We start from the raw sequence: 11,019 nt of genomic DNA, 5'->3' as shown, positions 1-11,019 counted from the left end.
ATTAGTAGGTGAATAACATTCAACAAACTTAGCTGTTATCCAGTTTCCAAGTATATAATACCAGAGAACTTGCCTCTCACAATATGGCGAAGGCGCAGACGTGTCGTTTGCGCCTCTACTTGTTTATGACGGAGGCCAGAGCGCAAGAACACATTGACGGAAGCCTTAGTTTGTAATTTAGCTTTACATATTTGAGTATGCCTCGAATTATTATAAAGGTTATACATGTTAAAACTGTTCAGTGTGAGATTAAACAGCTATGGGCGTATTTTCTTTGATAATATCACTTATGTCACTCAGCTTTTATTCTAAAAATTTCTTAGCGGAAGTGCTTATTTCATTGCCTGATATTCAGAAGCGAAAAGCGCATGCGCGTACCGTTGACAGCCGCCGGTTGGTGTTGTTCCAGCTGTGTTGTAGACTCAGGGCATATGTAGACCAGAGGCCAGCACATCAGTTTACCTCTACAGACCGCTGACCTGCACCCAGCCGAGGAGGTCAGGGAAACGAACAGAGAGCAACACAGTGATTGATGACAAAGGTAAGAACCCACAGACAGAGTTTGACCCCATCATCGCTACCATTAGCTCAGCAAAGCTAGTTGGACATCGACATCAGTTGTTCCTGATGTGGTCCATAAGACTGACTTTATTTTAGGCTTTTTATATATATCTTTAAGCGCAATCCTTGCTCAATAATCTTTATTGCGTAAGACCTAATTATGATGCTGTTTGAGTCGCATCACTTAACAACGGAGCATATAATTAACGCTGACCAAATATTTTCTCGGATAATTTTCAATAATTAATCGTTTATAATTTTATGAGGTTGACTCGACCAGCGCCTGAGTGTATTTTAAAGATTACGCATAGGCTTAATTACAAGGTCAAATTTATGGTTTTAATCAGGACAAAAATAGTCAATATCTATTAACTGTTTTCCTGTTTTTAAATGTAATCTTCTGAAGCCCTTTACCCCTTTAACATGCTGTAGTAAATACCCAGAAGTGGTTCAGATCTCCCTGTTCCTCAGATGGTCCTTCAGTGCTTCCATCTAATAATCATTTGCTTCTAATAAAGACAGACTGAGTTAGTGTCTGTTGAAACCCTTGCCTGGCTGTTGATGCTAACTGGGAACTGTTTGTTTTGCAGTGGACTGATAGGAGATGTGTGCCGCTATCTACATAGTGTCTACAGTGACGGGGTATGTGCTCACCTCGGCCCTGCTGCTCAAATGTCCAACTCTCCTGCACCGGAGGAAGAGGGAGAGGTTCCTCAGCAAGCACATTTCCCACCGTGGAGGTGAGTTCAACCTTTATTGCCCCTTAATGGGGAAATTCAGGTGTATCAGCAACAAACTGACAAGTGAATAGAAGCAGGCGGATATACCAGTATAGAAATTACAAGTAAAAAAAATAAGAAATGAGGTGGGCTCTAAAGTAAGATCAAATGAAAAGGAAAAAAATGTATAGAAATGCACAAACTGAGTAAAATAATTTAAAAAAGTTAACACAAACTGTGCCTGAGGGGAAAAACCAGACTGTAAACAATATAATAAAGTTGAACACTATTAAGGATTACAGTGGTAATGTTCATATTTAATTTTTGATGTTATTTCTACAAACTTAAAGTCATTTTTATAAGATTAAAAAAAACAAACGTTCAGGCCTTGTAAAGTATTTTATGAGTAAATATCTGAAAATTGTGGCATGTAGTTGTGTTTGCTCCCCTTTAATCTGATACACCCAACAAAATCCTCTGTGACCAGATGCATTCAGAAATCGACTCCTGATTGTTGTCTGTGTGTAATTTAATCTCAGTGTTAGAGAAATTTGAATGTACAAGCAGCATCGGGAAGTTTGAATACATTTGGAAAGCACAGTAAATTACATTTGTTAAGTCCCAACTTAAATCTGAAAGCAGATCTGTGGAAGGAGGCCATCATTAGGCCCTATCTTAAATCAAAATGTGCTACGGGGTATGAATAATTTTGGGCTTAACTGAAAGTGTCAACAATGAACCCCCAGAATGAATCCCTATAGATTATCTTAGGTCTATAAGATGGAGAAAACATTGCAGCTTCCTTGATGTTTGTGCATATTGTCTTGTAGGCGCTGGAGAAAACCTGGAGAACACCATGGCAGCTTTCAAACAGTGAGTAGAATGCTCTTTTATATCTGTGTTGGACTTCGGGATGTGAGCGTTTTTATGTTTACTGAAAATGCGCTCCATCACAGTGAGGAGTCCTAAGTGCCACTGTTAGGACCAGTTTCCCTGATCTGAACACTTTTATAAACGACTTCACCACAGTGTGCTCTCTGTGTGGGTTCATGCAGTGCTGTGGATCTCGGCACAGACATGCTGGAGCTGGATTGCCACTTGACGAAGGATGAGCAGGTTGTGGTCTCACATGATGGCAACTTGAAGAGGGTTTGTGGCATCAATGCTAACATCAGCGACCTGACATATGCTGTGAGTTGTGCTTCTCTATAAACATGCAACATCTGTTGTTTAGTTTCTATATGTGCTATATTTCTCCCCCCATAGCTTCCTTAGTTGAAGAAACATTTGTCAACATTAAAACATTCTAGTTTTGGTCCGATTTTAAGAAGAACTAGATTAAAAACAGTATCTTGTGGTTTTTGTGTGCAGTCTTTTAGACTTGAGCTGGATCATGCGCCTAATCACCTGAGGTGCACACAAAGCCACCTGTTTGTGTCACATGCTGGTTAACATCATGACCTTTGGGTTGATGGGAATTAGTTGATTAATTCTTTCCTATAGTATATTTCTGCTTTGTTTACTTGTTTATGAACTTCTAGCTAAAACACAAATTTGTATCATTTGGTGGTTATATCAACTCTGGTGAAGGAGTGTTGGAAGGTTTAAAATCTTTTTTTTTTGTTGCAGCAGCATCATTTCAATAAAAAAATGTTAGAAGAATAAAAGCTTTAACTTCAGTACATTTACTTAGTAGGGAAGTCTATTTTGTGTTAAGATATAACAGTTTTCAATAAAATAACTTAATATAGAAGACCTGGCCAGGTCTACTGCCCAATGGCTGCTGGATTTAAGGTGAAGATGGTTAAAAAGAAATCTCCAAAGCTCACTGCTGGAGAACTCGTCTTCACTGAATAAATGCGTTAAATTTAAAGGTTGATTTCTTTTTTTTTCAGTATATTCAGATTGAGATTTTGCTTCTCCCAAAAAATCTGAGTGTATTTTAAAGTTGTTGTACATGCATGTACAAATGTGGACATTGTTGTGTGTTGATTGTTGTGGATCTGAAGATCATTCCCCTTAGATGTAAGGTTCTTTAGCTTGTGAGTGAATGGCTAATGACCAGCTGGTCATTATTTATCACAAATTTTGTGGATATAGGGGAAGAAAACACGACAAAGTTTTGCAATTAAAAGTTATCTTCAAAACAAATGCTCCATTGCTACTATGTTTAAGTAAGTTCTACTAAAATTACACCAAGGACCTGAAAATAATGTTTTTAATCTCATTGTCTCAACCCAGTATCCTAAGTTCTTGAACAGGAGTGAAACACAACCTTTTTGTTTTGTTTTTTTGGAAGAACTCTACTTAAAATGGAAGAATTCAAAAAGATTTTAATTTTAATTAAGTGTGGGATTGAAAAATATTATGAGTGACAGCCAATTGAGTAGCAGACTGCAGTTTACGCATTTTTCTTAATCTACATAAAGAATAAATTATATGAGTGTATTTATAAATTATACACACTCTTCAAAGACATGACAGGCTTGAAAAATGCTAATTTGTATTTGTTCACGTTTAGACCCACGTAGAACGCATATTGTCATGAGCGTAGAGAAACACTGCGACTGCAGTTTTAATTTCTTCAAACTTTCCACTGCTGTGTGCTTTTTGCAGGAACTTCCCCCATATCTCTGCAAGCTGGGTGTAACTTTTCAAAGGGGTAAGAACTTCAGATCCATCACTAATGTCATAAGTAACGCTCTAAGTTATTCTAATTTCTCACATTTAAGCACTCAAGTACAGTACATATATGCAGCTGCTGATGAACGATGATTGCGCTTCCAGCCAACAGTTTTGAGTTTCCTGTTGAATTGAGATTGTGTTCTTTGATTTGTCTTTATCTGGCCAGAGTGTTTCTGCGAGGGCGGTGAAGACAAACGTATCCCACTCCTCAGGGATGTGTTTGATGCCTTCCCAAACACTCCCATCAACATCGACATCAAGGTCAACAACGACACACTCATTAAGAAGGTGTGTGCATCTTTCCTTTTTCCTCAAGTTCTCACACAGCAAAAAAGAATGCAGTGCTATTTTAATGTAGATTATCTTACATTTGTCTTTATTTATTGATGTAAAAGTTTGAGTTTGAGCAAACTAGTGAACTGTGTGTTGTTAGAAGAATGATTCATTAATGGTGTAAATAAACAAGCGGAGACTGAAATCACGTTTTTATTCTAAAACGAAGGACGAGGAGGACAAAGTTGTCTTGTGATTTCTGTAGTAGGAAAAAAAACAACATATTTTATGTTTTAAATGTGTTAATTTTTACAGGTTTCTGAGCTGGTCGTTAAGTACGACAGGGAGGATCTGACTGTGTGGGGCAACTCCAGGAACCATATTGTCAAAAAATGTTACAAGGAGGTACTGCTATGAAAGTATATCCTTGTTTTAGTTAACTTATGTTTTTTTTTTTCCATTTTTTGCTTTTATGCACTTAAAATATAGGGGTCATACATAGTCTTAAAAAAATAAGGAAATGTGAAGAATTCGATTTAAATTTTCTCTGTGTCTGGATAGATATTAAAAATTGTTTGTATTTTCAAATTCTCTTTGAATCTGTCCAATCACTCTTCCATCTGATAGTTTGTTTGCAGAAAAATTTGCCAGAAATCCTGAAAGTTAGCTTTTAAAAAAAACAAAACAAAACAAAAAAAACAAGATTAATAAACTCATCTTAGGGAATTCACCTCTTTTGTGGAAAGCTGCTTGAATGAATATTTGTTTATTTTTATCAAGTTGTCCTTTATTTAGATGTAGTATAAAACTCTGTCCAAACCACCATAGTTAAACATAAAAATACTGAAATCATCCCAGCTTCTTTTGAACATACAAGCTCCTGTCTTTACTTGTCAGTCAGTGACTTAAAAGTTTTACATTAATGGAATCTGACTGAGATTTTTCTTCCATTTATTTTTTCTTTCAGAATCCCCATATTCCAGTTTTGTTCAGTTTTCCCAGGGTGCTGCACCTTCTTGGGCTCTTCTACACAGGCCTCCTGCCCTTTGTGCCCTTGAAGGAGCAGTTTCTGGAGATCCCCATGCCCTCCCTGCTAACTAAGTAAGTACATGTACGGCATATGAGCTGCAGTGTTTGTAGAGCTTGAGAAAAGAGCTGATTTGAGGAAATGTTTCGATAAGCTGCATGAGGGAAACCATCTGGAAAACTACACGAAGGGAATTCAATTTCCCGACAGGAGAACAGCATTTTAAAAGAAGGGAAGATGGTTCGGTCTCATTGTAAAGAGAAACATTTTGTCTCTTTTGTGACTCCAATGTCATTCAAAATAACGAGTTTAACAAGTTTCAGTGGGTCATGACAGCATTTCCTCCTGAGACAACAAATAGAAAACATGTAGCTGTTCTGTCACATGAGCACAATGAATAAATATCTACAATGTGCCTAAGTTTTTTATTTTAAAAAATTGCAATAAAGCTGATTGATTAGTTTTTAAAAAAAATTATTTCTATTAAAAATATGTTTCATTTGTATTTGCCATAGTTAAACCTGTGAATCTAATCCTAAATGCTATATCAAGCTTTACATTTTTAGAAAAGGTCAACATTTAAAAAATACTTCTTTTTTTTTAAAGGTTTTATTGGCTCTAGTGGCCTTTATTTGATAGTTACTTGACAGGAAAGTAGGTAATGAGAGAAGGGGGAAGACATGCGGCAAAGGTCGCCAGGCCAGGAATCGAACCTGCGACAGCCGCGTCGAGGACTAAGGCCTCCTTATGTGGGTTGTGCTTAACCCCTGCGCCACCACAACACATCCCTAAAAAAATACTTTTTAATCTTTTAGTCACATTATGTGTCTTTATCAGACATATTAGTGTGTTATGTAAGGCCAAAGTTTCTGACTGCAGTGGTGAAACTCCTTATGTTGACAAGATCCCAAGAAGTGAGCTGAAGTATTGAAGAGTTTTCATTGAGTGGGGTTGTTTAGTTGGACTTTAAGTTCATTCCTCTGATAGTCAAAACATATTGTGTCTTCATTAAACTTTGTCTAGGATTGACTTCTCCTTTCTTCCAAGCTGTGAACTCGATGCTTTAATGGATTCTCCAGTGTTTGCTATTCTTTGTCCCTAATTCTGACCCCAGCGTTATCTTGTGGAGTTGCTTACTAACTGTTGCAGACATCACAAAGACTTTGGGTATCTTAACATCCCACTTTCAAAAAAACAGCAATGTTACATAAGATTATGTGATCTACTTATGTGGTTGTTACAGAACCGTAATAAGGATGTTGATTAGGCAACAGATTTTAGTGGCTCAACTCTATTAATTGAGGATTTATTAACAAATGAATGAAAGTCCAAGAGACGATACAACTGTAAAATTTGAGTTGAGAATATCCTGAACTGTGGCATCTTTCTCCCACATTCATTATCTGTCATTAAAAATGAAAGACTGTCAAACTTTTACACAGTTTAAACATTTATCAATTTTGCTGACACTTAAGATATTTAACTTTTTGCATTATTTTTATTCTTTTTTTTTTTTAACAGACTAAAAGATCCCAGCAGATTAACGCGGAGTCAGCGATTGATTGCCTGGCTTGCAGACACGTAAGTCTCTAATTCATCTAAATATGAAATGTTGATAAACCTTTTTCATACTACTCTGAAGGCCTGAGGCATTCCAGATGTAGCTTCTATTCTTTTAAAATGAGATACAAACCTGGCCATCATCTGCATTACATTGAAAGGACAAATCTTGTTTCCAAAGGATGAAGCTCAAAGGAAGAATATAAATAAAGGAAAGAGTTGAGGCTCTAGATTTGAAGATTTTGGTCATTTCAGAGATTTGTAACGGCTGAACGGCAGGTTATAAAAAGCTTCCTGTTATACCAGGTACTGGGCCCTGCCGTTAAAATGACTTGCTCATGCTTACGGAACACTTTGCAACTTTATTTTGGAGATTATAATTACATTGAATGGCATGTACCTTTTTTGATGGCTTGTCATTTTCTTTTAAGTGTGTAACTTTTTGTGCTGTATTTGTTGCCACCTCTTGACTATGACACCCTTAAAAAAGAGGCTTTTAGTCTATTTTATCCTGATAAAATAAAAATAATACAGAAGTAAAAAAGACGCACAAGCTGATGACCCAGTACATAGTGAGGCTCCTATCCCACATCTTAATCTCTGCATTTGATCTTCTCAGAAGAAGATTTCACAGCTGGTTAAAGATTTGGAAACCTCCTCTATCTGAGAAAAAAATCCAATAGGATTTACAATATTTTAAACTCTTTACTCCAACAGCTTTAATCTGTAAAGCAAAAGTCTTAACTAGAATGTGTTGTTCTCTGAAATGACCTCAAAGAGTTTTTGAAATATAGACAGACTTCACTTTTCTAATATTTTTGAGCCCTGTTGAAAATTGTGAAGAAAAGAAAAAGATTAATCAAAAATAAACCCTATTTTAATATAAGTTCAATTGCTTTTCTACCTGCGTTGTACAAGATGTAATGATTTTCTAAAGGATATTTATTTGTGTGTTGCAGTTTGCTGATGAGGAAAGCTCTTTTCCAACATTTAACTGCCAGAGGAATACAGGTACACGAGGCTACACCTGCTTTTCAGTCCTAAAATAGGTTTTTAACCTATTTAGGGTTAAAAACACAAAACTAAATCAAATGAAACTAATAGGATGAATGAAACCTAAAAAAAAATGCAGTTATGAAAACCTACTTCCACATTGTGTTGCACAAGTATGAGACTCCATTGACTCCCCTTGTATTGGGGATGTATACTTTTATAGTTGTAGTAAAAGGAAAATCCCAAGAAGATTTTATTTGAGTTGATACCAATTATAAGAGTTGTCGATATATTCATCATGTAGCAACAGCCGTGTTAGAGAAATAAAACTTATAGGTTAATTTACTATTTTCTTCTATTTACTTTGAGTTCCAAAGCTAATTGATTATGATGAGGGTTTTTTTTTTATCTTACATGTTTGGGAGTTACTGGTTTGGAAATGTTACTGTACTTTACATGCAGCTACCAGGAAAAGGTCCAAGTGTCCCACATGTTTCAAATATAGAATGAGGAGGGTGATGCCTCCTTCTGTTGTCTCTGCGTGGATTAACTGTGTGTGTGTCTGGTTTCAGGTGTACATTTGGGTGCTGAATGACGAGGAGGATTTCCAAAGGGCGTTTGACCTGGGAGCCACAGGAGTGATGACAGATTTTCCCACCAGGCTCAGAGAGTTCATGGATAGGAATGGCATTTCTAAACCCCAGTGACCTGCCAACTCCTACCTCTCTGCCTGTCTCCACGGTCATTATCCTTCACGCTCGCTGACCTGCCAAACAAGCTCCCCACATTCACCCACTTTTACTGCACGCATTCCTGCAGACCTACTTCCACATTGTGTTGCACAAGTATGAGACTCCATTGACTCTCCTTGTATTGGGGATGTCTACTTTTATAGTTGTAGTAAAAGGAAAATCCCAAGAAGATTTTGTTTGAGTTGATACCAATTATAAGAGTTGTCAATATATTCATCATGTAGCAACAGCCGTGTTAGAGAATTACAACTAAACCTGGTATTAAGCATGTTAGTGGTTACAAAAAGCTACCTGGAATGGTTGCATACCTTCAATGCTGATTTATGGGGTTTATACATTTAACCCAACAAGTCTCTGATTAATTTGACAAAAGCCATTTCTTTTCTTACATGATACGTGGATTTGGATAAAACCCTCGTAAAATGTGAAGGGTGTTTATGAGCTATAAAAAAAAAAAAACTAAAGCAGTTAGATCTGTCAAGCTGCTATAAAACAAGCTTTCATAAACACAAGGTTCACATGTAACCAACCATTTGCTGAGCCATTTTCACAATCAACTAATGTTGTAGCACAAACTATATTAAGATAAACACATTTTTAAGCTTCAAATATATAATTTTGCAAGCAATTGTATTTTTTATTTTAAACATTTAAGTCAATTTATTTCATTAGTTAAATTCAGTGGGACTCCGAGTGATGCCTTTGAAGTGTTCATTCCTGTTCAACCTGACTTTACACATGTTGGTCCTCTTGAAAGTTATGTTCATGTACAAAATAGAACATGGACTCCTTAAATTACTGCATCAAAGCCGATGAAGTGTTAAGGAAGATTCAATTCTGCTTTAAAAATGACCATCGGCTCATCTGCATGGTGTCCCTTGTCTTCCTCTTTCCAAGAGGCAATAACATGACCATTCTGTTCCCTTTGTCTCAAACTAGGGAACATTAATTGTGTCATTGTTGAAAGATTTTGGGTTCAATTCCAGCTTTCTCCCCTGACATATGTTGATAAAAACTTTTCTTCCCCTAACATGACTGACAGCTAAAGAAATATTGAAGGGGGAAATCTTGGTTTACGTGATAATCAATGTCTAAACTATTTGTATTACACCTGCTGTATCATATCCCTTTTTGAGTCGTTGTGTTTTGTTCCCCTAACATTAGACGTGCACTGAAAACAGTGTTGGGTGTTGCAGGAAGTCAACACCTAACACTGGTGTGTTGGCGTCCTTCAACAAAGTGGGACAAAATGACCACCAAAATATATTCAGCTAGTTTTATCAGATCTGAGTCTTGACATTATTATGTGAAAATGTATTTTCTTACGACTTATCATGTGGTTTTACTGTTCGAATATTGAACAGTAGGCATAGCGTTGGTTTCTTAGGCTGCTGTATCTTGAATCAGGCTATTGTTTGGCCTTTGCAATAAAAAAAGTTTGTCGACAGCTGAAAGAAAAGTTTATATGAAAGTCAAAAATGTTCTGCTAGACCTAAAGAAAGCAGAAGTCCTCAGTTTTAAGGTCCCACTGTTCTGTAGTTACAGGAAACTTGAAAGAGACAAACCCATTGTTATTGTTCTCTGTACTACCCAGCAGCAGTTTGTTGGTTTTGTTGTATTTTGATATGTAGAAATGTCTGTTTAGCTTTTTTTTTTTCTTACATCAAATGAATATGTTGCTCATCCGTGACTTGAGAGAAGAGTTTTGCACAATTTCTGAATCTCTTATCTTCTCTCGTGTCTTTGAAACAGTGAACATATTTAAATCATATGTCTGATTTTAATCTTTAGATAATATGCCAGCCCAATAGAGCTAAATTATGTTTCTGATATTTAACTTCTCTGCTGTTTTTGAAGCTGCAATGTATTAAAAACCGCAAGACAATGATATCCTGGCACCAAATACTCCTGCACTGATGTTGTAAGGAGGGTGTAATAGGGTTACTACACATAAATATACCAATGATGTTTTCCGATCTAAACATGTGACCACATGTTTGTAATGAATGTAGTTATGATTGAATGTATTATGAGATGTTTGGTATTTTGCTGTGGGAACAGAGTTTCTCTTTTGTTTACTGCTTTCATTGGATTACTTTCATAGTGTTTCTTGAGTTGCACAATTTATTTTATTTTATTTTTTTTGTGCTGAACCCGATCTACTATTGGTGAAATTACTGTGCTGTATTTGGTGTCCTTTTATTCTTCATGCTTCAAACAAGCTGCTCTGTTTGAACACCATCAGTCTGTGGGACTAGGCTTTTTCAAAGCCTTATCCCACAGTCTATATTATCTCTAATTTTATTGATTAGAGATAATAAAAAGTGAATTTTCATCCACATGAATTCTTGTCTGTATTTCTTGATGTATTCGGGCTGTTAAATCATTAATTACAATTAGTTTTAATTTTATTTTGGGGGGGCGGGGAGGTCATTGTGTAAAAGGAAGG

At 36.4% G+C, this 11,019-nt stretch overlaps 1 protein-coding gene across 1 annotated transcript; it reads left to right on the top strand.

Moving 5' to 3' along the window:
- Positions 1 to 368: 368 nt before the first annotated feature.
- On the top strand, positions 369 to 9,029 carry gdpd1 (glycerophosphodiester phosphodiesterase domain containing 1). Its single transcript, XM_005803366.2, has 11 exons — positions 369 to 541; positions 1,152 to 1,301; positions 2,111 to 2,153; positions 2,336 to 2,471; positions 3,897 to 3,942; positions 4,132 to 4,253; positions 4,554 to 4,643; positions 5,206 to 5,339; positions 6,787 to 6,846; positions 7,785 to 7,836; positions 8,391 to 9,029. The coding sequence occupies exons 2-11, from the start codon at positions 1,166 to 1,168 to the stop codon at positions 8,523 to 8,525; spliced, it is 954 nt and encodes a 317-aa protein (XP_005803423.1). The 5' UTR covers positions 369 to 541; positions 1,152 to 1,165; the 3' UTR covers positions 8,526 to 9,029.
- The last annotated feature ends 1,990 nt before the right edge of the window (positions 9,030 to 11,019 follow it).

This window comes from Xiphophorus maculatus, chromosome 18 (genome assembly GCF_002775205.1).
Source record: "Xiphophorus maculatus strain JP 163 A chromosome 18, X_maculatus-5.0-male, whole genome shotgun sequence".
In the NCBI taxonomy this organism is placed as follows: domain Eukaryota; kingdom Metazoa; phylum Chordata; class Actinopteri; order Cyprinodontiformes; family Poeciliidae; genus Xiphophorus; species Xiphophorus maculatus.
This window is presented reverse-complemented; position numbering and strand designations above follow the sequence as displayed.

Coding starts and splice junctions, on each gene's coding strand:
- gdpd1 (XM_005803366.2), top strand. CDS start 1,166: ATGTGTGCCGCTATCTACATAGTGTCTACAGTGACGGGGTATGTGCTC. Junction 1,302..2,110: donor GCACATTTCCCACCGTGGAG/GTGAGTTCAACC, acceptor ATTGTCTTGTAG/GCGCTGGAGAAAACCTGGAG. Junction 2,472..3,896: donor TCAGCGACCTGACATATGCT/GTGAGTTGTGCT, acceptor TGCTTTTTGCAG/GAACTTCCCCCATATCTCTG.